At 38.0% G+C, this 25,477-nt stretch overlaps 1 protein-coding gene across 1 annotated transcript in view; it reads right to left on the reverse strand.

Moving 5' to 3' along the window:
- LOC127419013 (microtubule-associated serine/threonine-protein kinase 4-like) overlaps positions 1–25,477 on the reverse strand; it is a 202,320-nt gene that overhangs the window by 15,949 nt on the left and 160,894 nt on the right. The window contains exons 16-21 of the mRNA XM_051660033.1: positions 25,275–25,413; positions 24,706–24,838; positions 22,402–22,567; positions 9,506–9,607; positions 4,012–4,137; positions 2,248–2,360 (exon numbers count right to left, since the gene is read on the reverse strand). Of these exons, the coding sequence (XP_051515993.1) occupies positions 2,248–2,360; positions 4,012–4,137; positions 9,506–9,607; positions 22,402–22,567; positions 24,706–24,838; positions 25,275–25,413 (779 nt within the window). The remainder of the gene's footprint in view (positions 1–2,247; positions 2,361–4,011; positions 4,138–9,505; positions 9,608–22,401; positions 22,568–24,705; positions 24,839–25,274; positions 25,414–25,477) is intronic.

The following is a 25,477-nucleotide window of genomic DNA, read 5'->3' on the forward strand; positions in this document are numbered from 1 at the left end:
TGCCTAATCAGTTAATGGCTTAACTGACAGCTGTTTTGAATGAATGGAACTCCTAAGGAAACTGATCTTCAAACAGTTTGAAAAGCACGTTATTTTCATCATACCTCTGTATACAGCCTCCAGAGGCAGCGTTTTCCGGGTTTCGGACACAGCCTTGACGTTGCACTAACACGCTCATGTGGATCCAGCGCGAGCCTCAATCTCCTGACAGTTTAAACAGCCTGGATCGCCTAATTGGAATGTCACGGACTGACCATCATGATTTGTGAAGGAGAGGAACTTTTGATCCTGATCCTGAAGTTTTTGATTCTGGCTGATAGAATACGCGCTTCAGAGGAAGATATTAGATGAGAGCTAAGATTTTCGTGAGGTTCATGAATGACATCTGTTTAAATGAGATATCTGAATATTTGCAAACGGTATATACTGTAATACAAGTTTTATTGATATTTGCCTTTTATCATTAGAAAAGTTATAGGGAACTGCTGAGGAGAGACTGTTAGAATACGTACTTCAGAGGAAGATATATGAGCTATCCACAGAACGCTGGATCTGCTGAAGTTGTGTGAGGTTGGTTTATTACATCTGTTTAAATGAGATATGCGCATATTTGCAGATGTATATGTTATTAGTTTTATTGATATTTGCCTTTTTCTCATTAGACAAGACAGTTAAAAGTTACAGGGAACCGTTGAGGAGAGAGAGGGAGAATGAAACAGATGAGCATTTTAACATTATGTGCGCAAACGTTTCTGCCACAGTTCTGATATGCGGACTGTTTAAATGAGACTGTGTTGCACACCGGTCTATTTTTGTAGTAACACGATGGCACATAACAACAAAACGAACCGTGACTGGTCGTTTACATGTCTCAGTCGCTTCATATGCAAGCAGGTGATTTTCGGTGCCCCCCCCCCCAAAAAAAAAAAAAAAAAAAAAAAAAAAAAAAAAAAACGGCCAAACGGGAAAATTTATCGTCCGATGCAGATAATTAAAAAAGTCAGAATATCGTCTGATTTATGGGTCTCGGTGATATATTGGTCGACCACTAATTTGTAAATATTGTAATATTTTGTAATAAATGTAAAATATATTGTTTCTATACTTGTAAGCAACAACCTAAAATCAATAGTTTTATATCTTGCCATATTTTTTTTATTCAATTACATCATTCACAATGCTTCATGGGATTTAAGTCTGTGCCCAGTTAGTATACAGTCTTGTACCTTTGGCTTTTTGTCCAATTTTCAAATACTTTTTTGCCTCAAAACAAAGTTTTTGATGTTGTAATTCACCTCAGAGCTGGTTGGATTTGTTCTTGGCTTACAACTCTTTTATGAAGGATTTTATTAAAAGTCTAAAATTACCTTATTTATATAGAACAAAATGTATGTGTTTTGGTCAATTTGGAAAGTTTTGTTTTTCTGATGATGATTCTTTACGGACATAGAGAGTAATTTAAATGCATAGCTGATTGAAGAGGGTAATATTTATTATAAGAAATAATATACTATATAAGTTTAACATTTATTCATACATATATATGTACATACTGTATATACATACAGTATATATATATATATATATATATATATATATATATATATATATATATTAGTATTTATACTATATATACTGTATATATTTTTTTATTAATTATATTAATTCTATTTTAATATTTTTTTGTATATTTAGTCATTTGTATCATTTTTTTTATTTACAAATTGTATTATTTTTTCCCCCAGTTATTTTGTTGTACTCGAGATATCTTTTGTACTGTCTGCTATCTCTGTTCTACGTATTCTTGACAATCAATAAAATACCTATAGGGCACATGCAAAAGAGAAATCAAATCTGCGACAAAGTTATACATTTTGAGAATCACGATCTAAAACAAAAGAGGTTTCACCAGATACTTTCACTGCATACATGATAGTTCCTTGAACCTACTGATACTGCATTGCCCCAAAACCCTGTATGCCTGTGAGCAACAATGTGCTATGAGTATTTGTAGTATGTGCTTTTGTTCCCTGTAAGACAGAAATAGATCTCGGTCGCCAAAGTAAATGCTAGTAGATCTACAAGCTAAACTCCATGCGAGAGGCAGACAGTGACAGCACTGGAGTTGTAGACGTTTTAAACCCGCAGAATAATCAGCATAGCAACCAAAATGATCCCCTCTTGTATGTATCACATCTCAGGATGACTGACAGGTGTGTGAAAGAAAACAAGAGAGAGAGAACTCACTTTGGAGAATCTGTGTGAGGATGAGGAAAACTGCCGCAGTTCCACGTTGAAATCTTCATCATTGGCATCCTCCTCCTCCTCAGTTTCTAAGTGATGGTACCTATCAGATCGTGCTGTGAGTAAAAGGGGAAAATGTGTCACATTGAGCTGTGATGCCAAGGTGCTCTCATGCGTGTTATTTCAAGACTCCATTATTCAAAATAATTTTATAGGTACATTTCACCCAAAAGTGAAAATTCTGTCATGTTTGATTTCTCCTGGTGTGCTCCTGTTTCATGCTAGAATTTCTTTGTTTGTATACAGCTAGAAGTGCTGCACATTCAAAACTATAGAAAGGAAAAGGAGAAGAAACCAAAAACAAACTTAATCAGTTTTCGTGTATATCGTGATGTGCCAGGTTTGAATGTGCCTAAATGTTTTTGAATGAAATTATAATCTGTTCCTCATACAAAGATATCATGTGACTTCAGAAGACTTGGAATATAGCGCCCAAGTTGTATGGACTTCTTTTGGTCCTCTTTTATCCTTTTTGGATCTTGACAGTCACTAGCTGCCACCCACTACCATTGTATGTAAAAGAGCAGCTAGGATATTCTGTTAAATATCTCCTTTTTGTGTTCCACACAGAACAAGATATGGAAATTTCAGTTTAGTTGTTTTGTTAGCATTTTTTTTTTTTTTTTTTAACTTTATAGAAAAGCATAGAATATCGTGTTTTTGTTTTTTATTGTGTCATTATTGGCCTATATTGCATTATTATGCATAGTCCATCACGTTTACAGAATATAATTAACCCCAAAATGAGATGGCCAGATTTTTTCCAATTTGTCCGGCAAACGTTATTATTTCTGGACTTGTTGGCCGGCACCAAAATTTCTTAGTAGAAACTCTGTTATATATGCATGTCAGAAGGCAAAAAAGGTGAGCAGACAATGATGACAATTCTCATTTTTGGGTGACCTATCCCTTTAATGTGGCACCACAGTATGTTCATAAATCTATGTTATAGTAAGACAACATCATAATAGCTTACAACGTAAAACAATCTTTATATACAAAGCTTTATATAAAGGCAGAGCAAGCTGCATATATAAAATTACATATGCATGTAAAGCCTGTTGTATCATATTTGATACATTTCAAAGTGGCTTTTCCATAAAAATAAAAAAAGTACAAAATTCTATAAGATAATGTTTCATCAAGCACAAGTGGCTTCAATTCAGCAAATATTCATTTTGAAACATCACTAAAAATATAAACGTTACTGTTATTTGCTTTATCCAAATCAGCAGCAAAAATTTCATTGCAAAAAGACATGTGCATCATTTTTGTAATGATATTACAAGGTGAGCACATAAACTTTCACCAAGAGGCAGTAGACAGCTAGTGTGCTGCATACAGTACAACAGGTTTTTCAGCAATGTATTTGCCATATTTATAATACAGAGGCTTTGGAAAATCATGTATCAAATATGATACGCACTTCTTTATAGGGTAAATATTTTAGCATTTCATAACACGCTTGGACAGAAAGCTATCCAGAAATGATACTGACACATTGATAGAGAAAATAGCTGATGTTGTTCCAAACAAATGACATCACCCAACTGTCCTGTACTAATGTGACTAATCTGTCAGCCTGGGAACATCTGATCCTCTCTTAGAAATAAAAACAAACTCAGATCTGTGGTGGCTGTGAGCCCTGTTCTGCATGCACTGTGAAGGGAGATGACTCCACACTTTTAATGGCAGACTGTCACTCACTGTCAAAGTAGCTGGTGTCGTCCTCAGACTCAAGCTGAGGGATGAACTCTGCCTTCTGTCTCAGCAGACTGTTCCAGTCCAGACTGTGAAAGAACTGATGGTGCTTGACCTCGTATGCCCCTCCTGCTGAAATACACACAGCAAATCAAAGTTCAGCTCTAGATTCAGCATTACTCTGCATCCTAACCAGACGAAACACCATAAAGCGAATATATACAGGTGCATCTCAATAAATTAGAATGTCGTGGAAAAGTTCATTTATTTCAGTAATTCAACTCAAATTGTGAAACTCGTGTATTAAATAAATTCAATGCACACAGACTGAAGTAGTTTAAGTCTTTTGTTCTTTTAATTGTGATGATTTTGGCTCACATTTAACAAAAACCCACCAATTCACTATCTCAAAAAATTAGAATATGGTGACATGCCAATCAGCTAATCAACACAAAACACCTGCAAAGGTTTCCTGAGCCTTCAAAATGGTCTCTCAGTTTGGTTCACTAGGCTACACAATCATGGGGAAGACTGCTGATCTGATAGTTGTCCAGAAGACAATCATTGACACCCTTCACAAGGAGGGTAAGCCACAAACATTCATTGCCAAAGAAGCTGGCTGTTCACAGAGTGCTGTATCCAAGCATGTTAACAGAAAGTTGAGTGGAAGGAAAAAGTGTGGAAGAAAAAGATACACAACCAACCGAGAGAACTGCAGCCTTATGAGAATTGTCAAGCAAAATCGATACAAGAATTTGGGTGAACTTCACAAGGAATGGACTGAGGCTGGGGTCAAGGCATCAAGAGCCACCACACACAGACATGTCAAGGAATTTGGCTACAGTTGTTGTATTCCTCTTGTTAAGCCACTCCTGAACCACAGACAATGTCAGAGGCGTCTTACCTGGGCTAAGGAGAAGAAGAACTGGACTGTTGCCCAGTGGTCCAAAGTCCTCTTTTCAGACGAGAGCAAGTTTTGTATTTCATTTGGAAACCAAGGTCCTAGAGTCTGGAGGAAGGGTGGAGAAGCTCATAGCCCAATTTGCTTGAAGTCCAGGGTTAAGTTTCCACAGTCAGTGATGATTTGGGGTGCAATGTCATCTGCTGGTGTTGGTCCATTGTGTTTTTTGAAAACCAAAGTCACTGTACCCGTTTACCAAGACATTTTGGAGCACTTCATGCTTCCTTCTGCTGACCAGCTTTTTAAAGATGCTGATTTCACTTTCCAGCAGGATTTGGCACCTGCTCACACTGCCAAAAGCACCAAAAGTTGGTTAAATGACCATGGTGTTGGTGTGCTTGACTGGCCAGCAAACTCACCAGACCTGAACCCCATAGAGAATCTATGGGGTATTGTCAAGAGGAAAATGAGAAACAAGAGACCAAAAAATGCAGATGAGCTGAAGGCCACTGTCAAAGAAACCTGGGCTTCCATACCACCTCAGCAGTGCCACAAACTGATCACCTCCATGCCACACCGAATTGAGGCAGTAATTAAAGCAAAAGGAGCCCCTACCAAGTATTGAGTACATATACAGTAAATTAACATACTTTCCAGAAGGCCAACAATTCACTAAAAAAAATGTTTTTATTGGTCTTATGATGTATTCTAATTTTTTGAGATAGTGAATTGGTGGGTTTTTGTTAAATGTGAGCCAAAATCATCACAATTAAAAGAACCAAAGACTTAAACTACTTCAGTCTGTGTGCATTGAATTTATTTAATACACGAGTTTCACAATTTGAGTTGAATTACTGAAATAAATGAACTTTTCCACAACATTCTAATTTATTGAGATGCACCTGTATATATATATATATATATATATATATATATATATATATATATATATATATATATATATATATATATCTACAATACCAGCAGTACACAATAACAAGTCAGCTTTTTGTTTCCAGAGACTTTTGTGCATCAGTGTGCCCGTCTTGGCAAGGTATTCATAAAAACAGTCAGTGAATGTATACAGGCAGGACAAAAAATATATGTGTCAAAATATAAGATCTACGCATTGGGCCTTGCATTCTATTCATTGCATTAATTTTAATCAAACAAAAAAATAGTTTTCTTGAATAATTACTAGTAAAAACGTAAAGTATAATTCCTTGAAGGCTACATGCCATAGTTCTAATTTAATTTGATAATATTTAAATTAATATTTAACATTTTAAATAAAGGAGTGTGTTCACTAGCATATTAGTTTATGCTGTTCATATCGAAACTGGTATTGAGAATCATGATATTTCACTGGTATTGATATCGACCACTGAAATCTTAGTATCGTGACCAACCTTAGTGCTGTGTGCTTTTAGATTTTTGAGATGTAATGGAAAAAAAGAAATGTACTCAATGGCCATTCATTCTAATATGTAGTCTAAAATGTCTAAAAATGTCTAAAAATGTAATTTACTATCCATCTACGGACACTCTACCAAATGAGGGGAAAAGTACTGCGCTTTGGCTTTTTCACGGGTGGGTGCACATCATAGACATAAATCATGCAATGAGATTTTCTGTGAGTGAAAATGGAAGTCTGCTTTAATGGCTGAATGGAGAGCTGGGCTAAAAGAGTCCTGTTTTAATTGTATTGGCTTTATAAGAGAAACAGTTTTCTTTACATTCCAGGTATTCCTCAAATAGTCTACAGACAAAAATAGGACCTACTGTAATAATATGAAGGATGGTAGCAGTCCTGTAAGCAATATGAAACACATATTTGTGGCTGTCGCTGTATTAGCTGTAACTTTTGAACCCTGCCAATGGTATGTGAATTAATAAAAATTACCATAATTATGTTTTAAATGGCCATGTAACCGTATTTTTGCGTTATTTTATATATTAAAAAAATGTCTCTTTGACAATGTAATCATTTAAAAATGTCCCTTGTAGCTATATCTCCGACAAACAATGAAGGTCATTGAGTCAAATACTGCATCATACACTAGTGGGTTTATTAATGAAACGCCACCTGTAACAAAAACTTCCTACACCTATCTTGAATTTGTTCCTCATTTTGTTTTAGTGGGTGAAAGGTGAAGCGACATCAAAAGGAATTGCAAAAATAATGACTGTTTGCCATTGGTCCAAACACTGTTTGTTAACGTCTGCCATTGGTCAGAAAAAACAGCTATGGTTGAGTCAATGTTGCTGCAGTATATCAGGTTGGTAAGGATGCTCAAACAAACAGAGCAATGTTTTGATAGCACCACTGTGTTTACACTCAATCGAATGCGAATGGTTTACTTATAGCTGTCTTTGTTTATTACTCTACTATTATATGGGATAGGAGAAAGTATCATAATATTGAAAGAAATGTGATGACCTTAAAGGGATCATGAAATGCTCTTTTTTTATATAGTTTTATTATCTTCCCTGAGGTCCACTGATAATGTTAGTTAGTTTTTTTTTTTTGCATTAAAACAGTCATAATTTACTAATATATGATCATTTTCCACCCTGTCTCTGGCCCTCTGTCTTAAATGCTCTGTTTTGTCCTACGCGCCTCCTTAAAACTTCAACGTAAACACCCACTGTTATGATTGGCTAACATCATGCAAGCCCCTCGAATAGAGCCATTTTTGAAACTCATTCGGAAGAGAATGAACCAGCTCAACAACATTATAAAACTAAATGTCAGGGTTTACACATAATGCACATCCAACAAATTGCATCCGAATATATTAAACTGTTCGTCTCAAGCACAACTTAACACTCACACCCTGTTTACACCGGACGCAAGAGTCGCGTCAAAAGCAATAGAACCCATTATAATCAATGATGCTGTCTACCATGGAAGCGTTCGTTGTGTCGCGCCAACAGTAAACAGATGTCCTGTTCCATTTTGCACTGCACGTGGTGGCACTACTACTGCCAACAACACAAATAAACGGTTTAGAAAGTTTGTGTGGATGCACCCGGTGCAGACTGCCTCAAGCCGTTACATCGTGTCACGTCAACGGACGTGTCAGGTGTAAATGGTGTTAGCACCATAAACTATCACACAGTCATGACATAAGAAATATTATGAATGAAACCGTTTACTCACGTTTTTTGCAATCGTATCCAAGTGTTTTAACTGCCCCTTCCTTCAATAACAGTTCCTTTGCAAAGCTTGAATCGTATTATGACCGGTATGATATGAGCCGATCATATAATCCACTCTAAAATATGCTGAAGACACATCCACATCCAGTTTCCAGTATCATTCTATCATGTTTTCATACACCATCACCTAAAAATAGCGCAGATGGGCAAAAGAATGCGAGGCAGCAGCTGAATGACAGAGTTTCTCCTCTTCAGAGTTGTAACTTGACACCGCATCTTTTAAAAGTGGCCCGATATATGTATCAAGTGGTCAAAGACTTCTGTCTGTGCATGTTTATGCAGAAAAACATTTAAATCCAGACAGGCACATGAAGATGTCCTGTGTAAGTCCACTTTGGACTAATCTCCCATGACAGGCCCTATCTCTCTCCTCCTTCACCTGTATGACTGACTGAGTGCCAGTGGGCGGGGCCAAGGGTGCAATGACAGAAAAATATGCATTGCATATGCAGATGTATTTGGTCTTTGTGACGTCACAAGTTCCACGAATTCCAAACAAGCCATTTTTGCAGCTTGGTTTAAATAAATGCTCTTTTCTATTAAGGAGGAAGTTTTCAGTTCTGAAACTTACAGCATGTTTTTAATAGTACAATGACCTCTTATATGCCAAATGATCAAGGAAAATTTGGTTCCTCATGCCATGACCCCTTTAAATGCCGGGAATGATGCCACATGAAGTTCTGGAGATACGAAAAAGACTTTTGGTTTCCTAGCTAAACTTCTGGTGGCACATTTTTCACTTACTGTAGATAAATGTCATTAAAAGATAGTTACTTGGCCTTTCTTATGAAAACCATTTGTTTTTTTTCATTTGATTCGTTCAAATTAACGGAAAAAGCCAGATTATCGTTTTTTTATTTTCTCCCCAATTTGGAATGCCCAATCCCAATGCACTCTAAGTCCTCATGGTGGCGTTGTGACTCGCCTCAATCCGGGTTGCGGAGGACGAATCTCAGTTGCCTTTCGAGTCTGAGACAGTCAATCCATGCATCTTATCACGTGGCTTGTTGAGTGCGTTACCACGGAGATGTAGTGCGTGTGGAGGCCCATGCTATTCTCCGTGGCATCAATGCACAACTCACTACGCGCCTCACAGAGAGCAAGTACCACACATGATAGCGACCACGAGGAGGTTACCCCATGTGACTCTACCCTCCCTAGCAACCAGGCCAATTTGGTTGCTGGAGTCACTCAGCACGCCCTGGATTCGAACTCGTGACTCAAGGGGTAAAATTATCGCTCTTAAACAGCAATTTAAACCATGCATTTTTTAATGCAATTTTTTTTAACAAAGTTTCTGGTCCAACTGGCCAGCAGTTGTAATTTATATACTGTACTTGCCAAAGCCCAATGAGTGTGTTAACTGTGGACTCTCACCAGTGCCAAGCCGCTCCAGCGGGTTCTGCCTGAGAAGCAGTGTGATGAGCTCTTGAGCATCAGCTGGTGGAGCATCTTCACCCTCAGGCCAGTTTATTTCATCTGAGAGTAGAGAGAAAAAAAAAAAAACTGTTTCATCCTCAACAGTTTAATGTGACAACACAGAAACAACACCTTCCCAAACATCATAACTGTGGTTTTCATAAAGACAGACCGATTAGCGGTTTGACCAATATTTTGTACAGATATTCACACTCTTTCGACTTAATTGTGTCTACTGATATATGGCATCATTTGTTGGGTCTTAACAATGGTGTATACATGAAAAATAACTTCAGTGTATTGTTTTACTTTGTAACAGACACTCATTCAACAGTGAAAAATGCACAACATCTTAGGCTTTAAGGGATAGTTCACCAGAAAATAAAAATTCTGTTTATTATTTATTCAATCATCCTCATGTTTTTACAAACCCATATGACTTTTTCTTCTGTGGAACACAAAAGGAGAATGTTAGGGACCGACAGCTTCAGTTACCTTACACTTTCATTGTACGGAAGCAACAGAGAGGTCAACATACTTTCAATTGCCTATTTTGGACACAGGAAGTGGGGAAAAATGTAAGTGAAGTTTCAGGAAGTACATATATATATATATAAAGGATACTGCATTAGTTGCCTTAATATATTTTTTGTGTTAAACCGTCAACTATTAATCACACAAGTTTAAGAAGTTAATTTCTGAAAAATTAAAAGTCAAAAAATGACAAATGATAATATATATACAGTTGCAATCAAAATTATTCAACCCCCCTGACCAGCAATACGTTCTGGTTGTGTTGTGTGAATTAAAACACATCAACTAAAACCTCAGAAAACAGTCAAAGTAAGTTTTTAAGACACATTTGAGTAATTTTAAGAACAAAGAGTTCTAAGAGTAACTAATTCTCTCCACAAATGTCATGCCAAAAATATTCAATCCCCAAAGTCAATCATATGTTGAGCATCCTTTATCCTTAATAACAGCAAATAAATGTTTCAGGTATGTTTTCTCAGGCTTCGGACACCTCTCTATTAGATTTTTTACACATTTCTCATGAGCAAAAGCTTCCAGCTCATTGGAATTCTTTGGTTTCTGTGCTACCACTGCTACCTTGAAATCCCAACAAAGGTTTGCAATGGGATTTCAATGATGGACTGAAAGGGCCATTTAAGGACATTCCATGACCTATCCCTGAACCAGATTTTGGACAACTTGGATGTACCCTTGGTGTTATTGTCTTGCTGGAAAGTCCAGTGATCACCGAGCTTCAATTTTCACAATAAAGGCATCACATTTTTGCCAAAATGGCCTGATACCTGAAAGAATATATGGTGTCAGTCACATAGTTAGGATAGCCATTTCCTGCAGCCGCAAAACACCCCCATAACAGGACTGACCCACCTCCATGCATGACTGTGGGGATGGTGTCGTTCTTGTCATCACCTTGCCTTTCTTCAGATATAATGCTGACCCATGGGTCTAAAACTCATTTTCAGTTTAGTGTCATACATCCATAAAACCTTCTTTCAGGACTCCACAGGTCTTTCCAAATTCCTTCTTGAATATTCAAGTCAACATTTCCCTTGGTGAAATTTTGCTTTCTTCCACACCCAAGAAGGTTGCTTTTGTACCATATTTTAAAAACGTATGAATGGTGCTGCCAACTTTGTCTGGAAATTGGAGTGCCTTGGAAATGTACTTTTAGCCACGGCCTTTCTTGTGTACTGAAATAATCTCCTCTATTGGCTTTTGTGACAGCTTATTTTTAATTGCATTTTTTGCATAGAAATACATTTTTGTTTATGACACTAAACCATTGTAGAGTGATGGCTTAATTTTGTTTTACAATGAAGAGATGATCCGCACTCCAATACTAAACTGTTTATGTTTTTATCCCATGACATTTAAAGGGGAAATAGACACAGACGTTTCGGTGTACAGGCCTTCCTCAATGTGTAAAACAATTATCGTATTCACCCTCTTTTTATATACAAACCACATCTCTGTAGACTCATCACATGACTTTACGTATTCAATCATGATTTGTCACAAGACAGAATCAGTTAAGCGATCACCAGGTGCTAACAATAAAAGACACACGATTAAATCTCAATACAGTTTACAGACTCAGATACATCTGAATGCAAATTCACAAAATCACCACATGCCACACACAAGCATTGCAAAATATAACTACATGATTTTATACAATCACTAAACAAGAACAGTTAAATGTGAAAGATCCAATCATTGAAACATAAGGTATACACTGTCATTAATCAATGTTAGTGTTCACATTTTTAATTTATGTTGATGTCCTATGCCAAAGAACATGTATCATAAATTGAATGTTTAATTATAATTTGATCAAAGGAAAAAAAGATAGGTCTAGTTCTTCATTTAGATTATTCAGGGCTAATGCTTTGAGTGTATAAATCCAAAAAGCTTCACGTTTTAACTATTCATTAATTAAACCTTCTCCTCTACGAGATCTTTGAACTTCCTCTATCCCTATGCATTCTAATTGTTTAATGTTATGACCCATCTCACTAAAATGTCTTGCTACTGGAGACGTTATATCTTGGCATCTAATAGTTGACTTATGTTCATTAATCCCAAGTTTTAGTTGTCGTAGCGATTTACAGATATATATTTTTTGGCAAATTTTAACTCTTAACTCTAGCGGTTCAAAAAAAAACATAGTTTTGGTAATGACATAAGTTGTGCTTCGTCTCTTCTCCTCTGCACGGATGAATGTGGTTTGAGGCACCGGTGTACACAAGGATACAGGACATCTTATCAAAGAGAATGGACAAATAAATAATGAAAGAAAAAGACGGATATCCGAAAGCATGTCATCTGAGCAGATAATTGCCATATCTTATGCTGTTGTTTTGATTTATTGGAAACATCGATGTTTTGAAATAAATGATGTTACAAAAGTTAGGCAACGTTCGTTAACATTAGACAATGTCTGTAGTCTGATAAGGTCAAACGTTGTAAAGTTTTTATAACTGCCAGATATTCTGGCCAAATAGACCACTTTTCTTGTTCGTTGTGACAAACTTTCAGGTTCTCGCTACTCCCATACACACGCTACAGTAGCCGGAGCTTATTTTCTCTGTGTACAGAAATGACGCCAAGTATATATATGTGTATGCAATTTCCCGCGAAATCAGTCCCGACAGCTCTAAAATATAAATCACTATTATAGGTTTATCAAAGTGTATTTAGGTAAAGACATGGTTAGGAAGATGGATTTTTGTTGCACTCTCTCAATAACATTAAAAATGTTACATAGTGTAGCTTTAACATATAAATTACATTTTGAGTTGTACAGGTCATCAATGACTTAATTTTGTTTTAAAACAATTACTTGTGTAGCCTTACATATTTAAGAAACAGCTGCATGCAATAGGGGTTGAATAATTATGACACGGCTTTAAAAAAAATCCTGCTATTTAGAAATTTTAGGTTATATATTCACACTATGACTTTGAATATGTCACTCAACTGATATAGATGTAATCTTTAAATATTCTGGGCCATCAGAAAAGCTTACCTTTGTAAATCCTTACTGTCTTGGGGGTGGCTTGAATAATTTCTCTCAAAAACATCACTTCAGAACTACTAGTATCACAGCTTAGGCTGTTTCTAACATGTTATTGGAGAAACAAGGATGTGTGTGTGTGTGTGTGTGTGTGTGTGTGTGTGTGTGTGTGAGAGAGAGAGAGAGAGAGATTGAGAGAGAGAGATGGAGCATGTGCGATCACCTGTTAATGATGCAGTAGTCTGTTAGTCAGCTTTCTGAAGATAATGTAATTTTGGTGTAGTTCATCCTATTTTCTCAGTGGAAAAATAGCCGTCCAAGCGGGGGTATTCCTCCCTAGTTCGCCGTAGCCAGTGCGCAAGAGCCTTTCACTACTATAGAAACCGCAATGTCCTCCACCATTTTGTCCTCTCCAATGTGGAAACTCCGGTAAGATGTAAGCGCCTTGCGTTTGTGTAATTAGTCAGTCTGTTGTGTCTCTCAGCTGTGATGAGCCTTACAGTGCATCCGGATGGATTAAATCCAAATTGGATTAAATTCATTATTTTCCTCAAAATTCTACAAACAATACCCCATAATGACAATGTGAAAGAAGTTTGTTTGAAATCTTTGCAAATTTATTAAAAATAAAAAACGAAGAAAAATCACATGTACATAAGTATTCACAGCCTTTGCCATGACACTCACAATTGAGCTCAGGTGCATCCTGTTTCCACTGATCATCCTTGAGATGTTGCTACAACTTGATTGGAGTCCACCTGTGGTAAATTCAGTTGATTGGACATGATTTGGAAAGGCACACACCTGTCTATATAAGGTCCCACAGTTAACAGTGCATGTCAGAGCACAAACCAAGCCATGAAGTCCAAGGAATTGTCTGTAGACCTCCGAGACAGGATTGTATTGAGGCACAGATCTGGGGAAGGGTACAGAGAAATTTCTGCAGCATTGAAGGTCCCAGTGAGCACAGTGGCCTCCATCATCCGTAAATGGAAGAAGTTTGGAACCACCAGGACTCTTCATAGAACTGGCCACCCAGCCAAACTGAGCAATCGGGGGAGAAGGGCCTTAGTCAGGGAGGTGACCAAGAACCTGACTGTCACTCTGTCAGAGCTCCAGCGTTTCTCTGTGGAGAGAGGAGAACCTTCCAGAAGAACAACCATCTCTGCAGCACTCCACCAATCAGGCCTGTATGGTAGAGTGGCCAGTCGGAAGCCACTCCTCAGTAAAAGGCACAAGACAGCCCACCTGGAGTTTGCCAAAAGGCACCCGAAGGACTCTCAGACCACGAGAAACAAAGATTGAACTCTTTGGCCTGAATGGCAAGCGTCATGTCTGGAGGAAACCAGGCACCGCTCATCACCTGGCCAATACCATCCCTAGAGTGAAGCATGGGGGATGTTTTTCAGCGGCAGGAACTGGGAGACTACTCAGGATCGAGGGAAAGATGAATTCAGCAATGTACAGAGACATCCTTGATGAAAACCTGCTCCAGATCGCTCTGGACCTCAGACTGGGGTGAAGGTTCATCTTCCAACAGGACAATGACCCTAAGCACACAGCCAAGATAACAAAGGAGTGGCTACAGGACAACTCTGTGAATGTCCTTGAGAGGCCCAGCTAGAGCCCAGACATGAACCAGATTGAACATCTCTGGAGAGATCTGAAAATGACTGTGCACCGACGCTCCCCATCCAACCTGATGGAGCTTGAGAGATCCTGCAAAGAAGAATGGGAGAAACTGCCCAAAAATAGGTGTGCCAAGCTTGTAGCATCATACTCAAAAAGACTTGAGACTGTAACTGGTGCCAAAGGTGCTTCAACAAAGTATTGAGCAAAGGCTGTGAATACTTATGTACATGTGTTTTTTTTTTTCCATTTTTTATTTTTAACAAATTTGCAAAGATTTCAAACAAACTTCTTTCACATTGTCATTATGGGGTATTGTTTGTAGAATTTTGAGGAAAATAATAAATGTAATCCATTTTGGAATAAGGCTGTAACATTTCAAAATGTGGAAAAAGTGAAGTGCTGTGAATACTTTCCGGATGCACTGTAATGCTGAAGTTGTTAGTTTAAAGCCGTTTAAAGCTATTTCCTAGCTTTAGTAGTGTAGTAGTAATACGAGAGATCATGGAGTGTTGTTGAATATGAACACTGAGTGATGCTGACTCACTTCACGTCACCAACTGGCTCATATTACACACAAAAAAGGTATTTTGCCTCCACCTGCTGGCTAAAACATATAATGTCACAAAATTAAATGTAAAGAGACAGATGGCTCTTAACACATCATTGAACCTACAGTTGACAGCAATCCGTTTTGCATTGAGTACAGTTCTCACAGTACGCGTTCTTGCACTCCGTCTGCACTAATTTTAATTGTTGATCTATTTACATGTGTCTCAGACGGACGCGTTTGGCGCATCTCACTGGTATTCAGCATCATAAATGCTGCATTTTTAGGAAGCTGTGCCAAGTTCAAAGAAGTGAAAACTTTGAAAATCATGTCTGAAGATTCCGGTATTCTGTTGTGTTTCGCCCACCTGTTGTGCTTCCTCAGTGAGCGGTTCTCATTCAGCTGCGCTGCTTTTGAGGTTTGTTGAGGCGCACTGCCACCTTTTCACGAGGCTCATAAAAACAGATGTACTTCAAGCTTGAAAAAGTAGTTTATTTCACTTGCTGACATAACCTCTACAACAGTTTCAAGTACATAATGAACACTGGATGATTTCTCCGGCCACTTGTAGCTCGTATGGTAGGAAAATCCATACTTTTATTACAGAATTTACATGATTAATTGCGTAAAAATTTTTTAACGTGTTATTTGTTATTAATCACACTAAATCAACATGTTAAATCAACAGCCGCAGATGGTTGCTTCGGTGTGGAGCTCTCTAGCGTTTGTTACTTTTGTTTGTTTGTCATGTTTTTTTTGTCACTCTTTCCCGATCAGCAGGGATGAACTGCTGAATATTTGGCAGAGCATACCTGATAATTTTTTGCTGGTGTTTGATTATTCAGACGTTTTATTAGACACCTTAGGCGCAGCAGTGCTTTACAAGCAATCCAAAAGACGCACGAGGGAAGCGTGCCAGCGTGCTTGTGAAGCTACGTCAATGCGGCTTTAGGACTCCGCTGTAGAGTATTCATCTGGCGAATGTTCGCTCCCTAGACAACAAAACGGATGAACTGCTTCTGCTTACTCAAAAAAAAAAATAAGGACTTTTCTAACTACGCTGCTCTGTGTTTCACAAAAACCTGTCTGAGTGAAGCCATCCTGGACAGTGCGTTACATCTGCCGGGCTTTCAGCTGTTCAGAGCGGATCGCATCGCGGAGATATTGGGAAAAACGAGAGGTGGTGGAACATGCTTTTACATCAACGAACGTTGGTGTACAGATGTAACAACATTGAAGAAGATAATTTAGAGGTGCTCTTCATCAACTATAAGCCTTTCTACTCACCGTGGGAGTTTTCCTTGTTTATTCTGGTGTGTTTATATACATCCACAAGCATGTTGCATTGCAACAGCTGGCTGATCACATCAAAGACACAGCGCAACAACACCCAGACTCTCTTATCATTATTCTGGGAGATTTTAATAAAGCTAACCTCACCCATGAACTCCCAAAATACAAATAACGCATCACAAGCCCCACCAGAGAGAAATATACTGGATCACTGCTACACCACTGTAAAGGATGCATATCGCTCTGTCCCATGTGCAGCTTTAGAACTCTCGATCACTGTTTGGGAGTCAACTAATGGCTGATGAACTGAATGTGTTTTACTGCAGGTTTGAAAAGCCGAGTCTCACACCCCTTCCCCCGCTCAGATCATCACTTCACACAAACACCAACACCACCTGGAACCCCCCTCCTCCCCCTCCTGCTACTCAATCTTCACTTATGATCTATGAGGAGGATTTGTGCCGGGTCTTTCAGGAACAAAAGACTATGAAAGCTTCAGGGCCAGATGGTGTTTCACCTGCCTGTCTGAAAGTCTGTGCTGACTGGCCCCCATCTTCACACAGATCTTCAATAGATCACTGGAGCAGTGTGAAGTTCTCTGCTGCTTCAAACGCTCCACCATCATTCTGGTCCCCCAAAAAACCCAAATCACAGGACTTAATGACTACAGACCTGTCACTCTCACGTCTGTAGTCATGAAGTCAATTGATAGACTGATTTTGGCCTACCTGAAGGACAAAACTGGACCCCTGCTGGACCTCCTCTGGTGTGCTTACCGAGCAAACAAGTCTGTGGATAATGCTGTCAATATGGGACTGCATTATATCCTGCAACACCTCAACAGACCTGGGACTTTTGCAAGGATCCTATTTGTGGACTTCAGTACAGCCTTCAATACCATCATGCCTGATCTTGTCTCAACCAAACTGATCCAGCTCTCCATGCCCACCCCAATCTGTCGATGGATAACCAGCTTTCTGACGGATAGGCAGCAGCTAGTGAGAGTAGGGAAACTCACATCCGGGACCCTCACTATTAGCACTGGTGTTCCTCAGGGATGCGTTCTCTCTCCACTGTTCTTCTCCCTGTACACGAATGACTGCACTGCAAAAGACCCCACTGTCAAGCTCCTGAAGTTTGCAGATGACACCACGGTCATCTGCCTTATCTGCGACGGTGACGGATCAGCTGGCTTTCTGGTGCAGTCACAACAACCTTGAGCTGAACATGTTCAAAACAGTGGAGATGATAGTGGACTTCAGGAGAAATCCCTCCGCACTCAAGAGTGAGAAAACGTGCAGGTAGAATCACTCTGGACCCCACACACCCTGCACACTCCCTCTTTGAACTGTTGCCCTCTGGCCAGCACTACAGAGCACTGAGCATCAGGACATCCAGGCACAAGAACAGTTTCTACCCTCAGGCCAATTTCCACATGAACAATTAAACTGCCTCAAGACTCCTCCATAGTGCAATGATATAAATACTTATCTCTTGTACTAATGTAAATTCACATTTTTAATTCAATAACTGTACATACCCCTACCTTGCACATACTTTACCACTTTCACATGTACATATTCCATTCTGTTATATGTCCTATTATTTGTATGTCTATTTATACTCTTACCTGGTTTTATATTCTGTGTCTCAGTGTAATGTTCTGTGTGCACTTGTTTGTCCTATCACCAAAAAAAATTCCTTGTGTATGTGAGAACACTTGGCAATAAAGCTCATTCTGATTCTGTATACATTACTGAGTCAGTTCAGCAGCTACATGCTGTTTGACTGACAGACTGCTGGTTTTGTGCTTCCATGTGGGCATCTTGGCAAGGTGTTCATAAAAACACATTTTATCCTAGGTGTTCCACATAAGAAAGTCATACAGCATATGGCATGAGTGAATGGCAACAGAATTTTATTTATTTATTTATTTATTTATTTTTTATTAAAAGTGATTAAAAAATCTTATAGATAACCACCTCCCCAAAGCCAAACATTTACCATCTCCAACGGCCCCATTTGCCATCATGCAAGCATCAGTCAACGACATCAGGTGGAAAATTCTTAATAGCAAATTAAGAGCTAAAGACCATTATAAATGTAAAGATAATTATAATAATCATCATAATAAATAAGCCTAATAAATTCCCTTGTGTTCCCAAAAAATGCTGCCAAATGCGTTTGTATTGCATTTTGGTAATACAGTTAATGCTGCCTAAAGAAAAGAAAATAGAACTCAATTTTAGTGTCAAGGTGAATGAGTCTTGTAATTTTTTATGATTTAATCACTTTCATCTTTGTTTCTTTTATACAAAGACATATATTACTGAACCTGCAGAGTGGCCTTCACAATGTGTAAGAGCGAACTGCTCCTTGGAGATGAAGCAAACTAAACTTACAGCACCTCAAGAGATGATCAGAGATCATTTGCTGCATTCTCATAGACTACATTATTCTTGCAAAAAGGACAGGGTCCCGTTGCACGCCTCTGAACAAACAGCGAATCAGACATGAGCATTGATGGCTTATGCATGTGCGTGTCTAGGAGAAGTGCTTTCATTGCACTCGTGAACAGCAGAGCTCACTGCACACACATATAAAATCAGACGAGTATCAGCGGCTTTCTTTCATCTGTTCTTCAAAATATAATCACACCTTTGTGTCTAATTTCTTGTAATATATCACTCCGAGAAGTCTTACAGGTCGCCTTCCACAGTGGCTTGTACATCAGCGAAATACTCCACATGAAATATCTGCATTTGGAGGGTGTTTGTTTCAAACCTTGTCCACCAGGAGCAGGCTGTACGACAAATTCAGGAGAAAGGAAATAAAAACAGTGTCACTGACTTCAAGCTTTGCAATTGCACTCACACTTTCTGCAGGAAAAATTTTTCTAGAAAGTTTTAAACGATTATGTGTTGGTGAATGGTGAGACACCCGGCGAGCCACTTGATTTTTAACAAAGAGCTACTTGTGGCTCGTGAGCCATAGGTTCCTGACCCCTGCTTTAACAGTTAGATATAGCTCAAAATACTGTATGTGACTTAAGATTGAAAAACAACTTTGTATAAAAGTAAAAGCATGAATAATAAAAACAGTCATAATCAAACTTATAATTTTGTTTTTATTGGTGTAAACAAATGATATTAATTATTGTGTAAAAAATCTTAAAACAAAAATTGGTTCTTAATATCCGTTATTGGCCACAATAATTGCCACTACTTGTAAAAAAACACAATACCAGTCGATCTCTAATTTTTACAAGGTAAAAGGGCAATTCATTCAACATGGAAGCTCCTCTATGGTTTTGTTGGGCTGCCATTGTTAAGGTGATAACTCATGGAACACAAACCTAATGGAGGTTGTTCAATGTTTGAAACTTATCAAAGACCAGGCCCTCGACAAAATCATAATTCAAACAATTGTTGAGAAACAACACAACTGAACTTAGATTAGATTAGAATAAAAAGGGGACATGGACTTTGGCTGAAAGGCCAGCAGGGGAAATAAATAAGGAGCTGTGCTTTCTTTGTTTTGTGACTGTTTCTATGGCAACATGTTTGAACCACATTAAGGAGCATAAATATGTATCTAAGCCCTAGGCAATGGCAGATAGCTGTGCCTTTGTCAGGCAAATTAATTAATACTCACAGTCATGATAACCCAATGTTGGAGAATATACTAAAGGCTACACAAACCATTTAGTGTTTTCTTCATCATGGGGTGTGTCAAAGGCATGTTGCTCAAACCCACTGAAATATAAATTTGAGTTTGGTGTCTTTTAGTCCATGCCTATTGGCTTTGAGATCATGTTTATGCTAGTGTATTCTTTAAAGTTAATACAATTATCTTATAGCAGATAAATGGATTTAAAATGCACAGTTTTCATTTTAATGAGTCATCTTGTACTCAAGGGCTTATACAAATTTTTATTCAATCAAATGCTCTTTAGAATGAGAATGTCACCAACTAACAAAAGAACGCAAATCATGGATCATGGCTCTGATTTAAACTAAAAAAATTTAATGAATACATACATAAATAAGGAGACAAGCGTTATGTTCTGTCCAAACTTCCAGTTTCTAAAGGAAGTACGTCAACAATTTCATGGGGTCTTCAAATGTAAAGTAGCTCTATCTATTTGCAATGGGGCATTATATACTTCTAAAGTCCTATGGCCACCAGTAGTATATAACAATAAAGAATTCCTGTATGGCTGCAGGGGGTTCTGAGTGTTTTTTTTGTGTTTTTTTTGTTTTTTTTTCGCATATTGCTATACAGTTGCTAGGGTGCTCTGGGTGGTTGCCTGGGCATTGCTTGGTGGTTACTTACTGGCCATAGAGTCAAGTCTTTATGATAATCTGGGCCCTGGAGAAGACAGTAGTACCTCCTTTAATGCAAGTCTATGGGATTTTTTCACCTGTTTTATCGTTTGCAAGGCAAAGGATACCGCATGATTTGAGGTATCATTCATGCCTGTTGAATAAACCATGCGGCATGACTTACAAACTACAGTTCAATACTTAGCCCCTTAAACTCTATGGACTCGGTGGTGGGTCCAAAGGGGGGCACTATATTGGCAAAAATGTTTACGCTTAAAATGTTAAAGTTCCCGTATACATAAGTCAGGCATATGAGGTATCATTTGAAAGCTTAGAATCTAAACTTTTCAGAAAATACAATTACTTTCACATTTATGTTACATAAAATAAAGAAATAAGGCCTAAAAACATTTGCATTGCAAATTAGAGCCCCCTAGAGGTGTAGAAATATTAATATGAATATAAAAGTCTTTCACAAAGCACTTAAATGGACAAGTCATATATCAAATGAAAGCTCTCTTTCTCAGGAATGTGAATATACAGTTTATTATCAAATTTTGAAATATTTTTTAAAAGAATCACAAAGTGAAATATGATTTCTGTAGAGAGTAGAGATAATATACAAATGCCTCATTTATGCGCCATTCACTGCTGCTGTAAACCCCTAGTAGTCAAAAACTTTTAATCTGCTCTTACCTTAAGCTATTTTCTAAAAAATGAGACATTTTTTATATGTCTGTGAGCTTGATTGGCTTAATATTCTAATGTTTTAACTTAGATGTCCAGAACCAAATATGTGGTCCAGCAGGAAAGGCTTGCTAAACAAATCATCAGAAAAATATGTTTTCGACTATTGATGATAAAATGTTATACATCATCACAAAGAGGAGGATCTCTTTCTATTGACACATAGATTGAGCTTCTAGTCCACTCAGAGGCCGAGATATTCGATGAAATAATGAGGGTGGTGCATGAATTGAAAATTAGACTGAATGTCTATGGATGAGCACATCTGTGAGGGCTAAAATGCGTTAGAGCACCACCTACATTTCAGATCTTTCTATTGTGATTGAATGGTAAGCTTTTAAATTTGAGTGTGAAAAATTGCAGGCGGCAGCCCAAAACTGCATCAGAGTTTAAGGGGATATTGTTAGGGGTTTGTTCAAATCTCTAACCCCAAGTATGAGCAACAGTAACAGTGATGCTTGCTAAAACTTCGAAATGAAACAAAGCTTCCATTTCATTCTTCTACTATAAAAGCCACAGTGTCACATGTGATTCCAAAGTCATGACACTGATATAAATAGCAGGGTATAAATCCAGAGCAGGTCTGCAAAATGACAGGTGGAGCCAAATTTCTGCAGGGCCCTATTGCGAACCTATGAGATACTGATGGCCATTAATGAGAAACACAGTTAAGACTATGCAACACTATCTGCATCGGCTAAAGCTCTTGCCTGAATGATGCATGTCTTTATTACATAATAGATTTTAGAATGTTACTGACCGCTTATGACCTGGCCGAACAGCTCTTCTGGAGTGTCTCCAAAGAAAGGTACACAGCCCACCAGAAATTCATACAGGATGATGCCCATTGCCCACCAATCCACAGGCTTCCCATAGCCCTGCCTCAAGATCACCTCTGGAGCGATGTACTCAGGAGTTCCACACACCTGCAGAGAAATGTGTCAAAAAGTTTCAGAGTAATTATCTTTGGCCCTGGTTACTGCCCTGCAAAGCCAAACTTCAGTACTGTAACTACACATTGTCAAAACTGAGCTATGACCGAAATGTAGTCTCTTAGACTGTCCTGTGATAGACGGGTTTCCCTCAACTATGCTCATATTCAGAGAAAACAGAGTTAGACTATTTTATAATCCACATTTGGCTACACAATGAAAAAACTCTCAAGCCATTTTTCTTAATTTCAGTGTTGGTGTAGTTGCTGTGTTTGCCTTTGTAGGGCAGTTTACACCTAATATTAATATCCGTCTCAGGTGATCCGATCACAAGGGGTCAGCTGAGACAGAGAGCTGTTTACATCTTGCATAAATAGATTCAAATGCATCTCCAATAGCCACTTGTGATTGGATTTTGTTGAGGAGAGGGTTTTTGATTTCATGACTACACACATCACTTTATCAGTGTCACTAGATAGCTCAAAAAAGGCACAAAAAAAAAAAAGAAATGGCCAACTGTTGATCGCAAATATAATTTTATTTCAATTTCAACACTGTTATTATGGTTCAAACATAATCAGAATGCTCTTTGTTATTTTATAGAATTATTTTAGCCTCAAACTTTGGATGTTTGTGCTTCACATGATCTGTGTCAATGCATATTGAAATCAGGCATTTCAAAGATGTTCCATGAAGTCTTGTGCATGAGCATGGGCTTTTCCAATTTTTTCCAATTGGACAATTTATTTATTTTAGCACTGTAACAAGCTTAAAGTTTAAAACCCTTGCTTTGACACAATGATTACATATTAGGTGAGTAGACGGTCCTTTAAAGTTGTATGGGACACATCAGGACACATTAGCAGTTATACTAGAAATGTGATATGGCCACACTCTGAAAGTGTTTTGAGTGATCAGATCACAACACAATGTGGACCTGTATATGTAGCGCTCTCCACTTGAGATCTGATCACACAAGACTGTTTTAAAGGGATAGTTCACCCAAAAATGAAAATTCTCTCATCATTTACTCACACTCATGCCATCCCAGATGTCTATGACTTTTTTTCTTCTGCAGAAAACAAACAAAGATTTTTAGAAGTACATCTCAGCTCTGTAGGTCCATATAATGCAAGTGAATGATGACCAACACTTTGAAGCTCCAAAAAACACTGCATAAATGTAATCCATAAGACTCCAGTGGTGTAATCTTCTGAAGCAATCTAATCGATTTTGGGTGAGAACAGACCAAAATGTAACTCCTTTTCCACTATAAAAAACTGCCACTGCAGTCTCTAATAGAGGTTGACCGATAGTGGATTTTTCCGATAGCGATAACTAAAGTGGTAGAAAAGGCCAATAACCGATTAATTGGCCGATAGTTTTAAAATAGATTTATAGAATGTAAAAAAAAAAAAAAAAAAAAAATCTTAGTCTTGCCTTACTATGAGTATTTATTTATTTTTTTTAATTATCGGCAACTATCCCCATCATTTTTTTCAGATAAATATATAATTATAGTTCCAAAAAACTCTCTGCACCGATTAATCGGTAAAACCGATATATCGGTCTACCTCTAGTCTCTAGGCATGATCATGATTTCAAGCTTGATTACACTTTCTAGTGCTTGACGCATTATCAGAGCACTAGATGGCGCTAGGAAGTGTAATAAAGCTTTATAATAAAAAAGGAGTTATATTTTGGTCTTTGGATCGCTTTGAAGTCATGGATTAAACCACTGGAGTCTTGTGCATTACTTTTATGTTGCCTTTATGTGCTTTTTGGAGCTTCAAAGTTCTGGTCACCATTCACTTGCAATATACTGACTAACAGAGCTGAGATATTCTTTTAAAATCTTTATTTGTGTTCAGCATAAAAAAAAGAAAGTTATACACATCTGGGATGGTATGAGGGTGAGTAAATGATGTGAGAATTTCCATTTTTGGGTAAACTATTCCTTTAATACCAGATGTAAAAATAGCAGACATGTAATTAAATTATAATCAATTACGAACATACAAAATCACAATTACATGCCAAGATTTTGAGGTGCAGTTGAAGATGTATTCAAAGACTATGCAATCTTTAAATTAAATTTCAAGTTATCTGGACTTTCAAAGAGAAACGTATACCTGTTTATCAGAGAACTCTCTGGCATCCTTCTCAATGTGCCCCTCATAGAGGTTAGTGGTCATATTCATTAGTCCCACCTTCGACAGGCCGAAGTCTGTCAGCTTGATGTGTCCCATTGAAGTGACCAACAAACTGTAACAATGTAATGACAAAGTGCAAACAATCACCAGAACGACTAGACATTAAATTTTCATTGAGGTCTTAAAGTTCTAAACACAATCAGTTATATAATAGTATTATCTGATGTCACCGCTGCTGGAAAAAACAGGTCATACCAGCTTAGGGTGGTAAGGCTTGTTGCTGGAAGATGAGTTCAAGGTGGTCTACCAGCTCTAATTAGCTTGATCAAGACAGTCTGCCAGGTTTAAACAAGGCCCACCATCTGATCAACCATCTAGACCAGTCTGGACCAACTAATGACCACAAATGTCCAGCTAGAAACTAGCTGACCAGCTGACATTATATTCTGGTTTTAGCTGGATTTTCCATCAGGGATTATTGTATGTTTCATTTTTATATTATATGATGCTCTGTTTCACTAACTAATCAGACGAAGATCAAAGCTCACTTGTCTGGTTTGAGATCTCGATGGACGATTCCATAGTTGTGGAGATATTCCAGCGCTAACACAGTCTCAGCAAAATACATTCTAGCCATGTCAACCGGGAGAGGTCCCATGTTTTTCAGAAGAGTAGCACAATCACCTCCTGTCGGAATGGAGAACAACAAATTAGTGCATAAACAACATGCCTTTTTTCGATTTGGGAAAAA

Source organism: Myxocyprinus asiaticus, chromosome 3 (assembly GCF_019703515.2).
Source record: "Myxocyprinus asiaticus isolate MX2 ecotype Aquarium Trade chromosome 3, UBuf_Myxa_2, whole genome shotgun sequence".
In the NCBI taxonomy this organism is placed as follows: Eukaryota; Metazoa; Chordata; class Actinopteri; order Cypriniformes; family Catostomidae; genus Myxocyprinus; species Myxocyprinus asiaticus.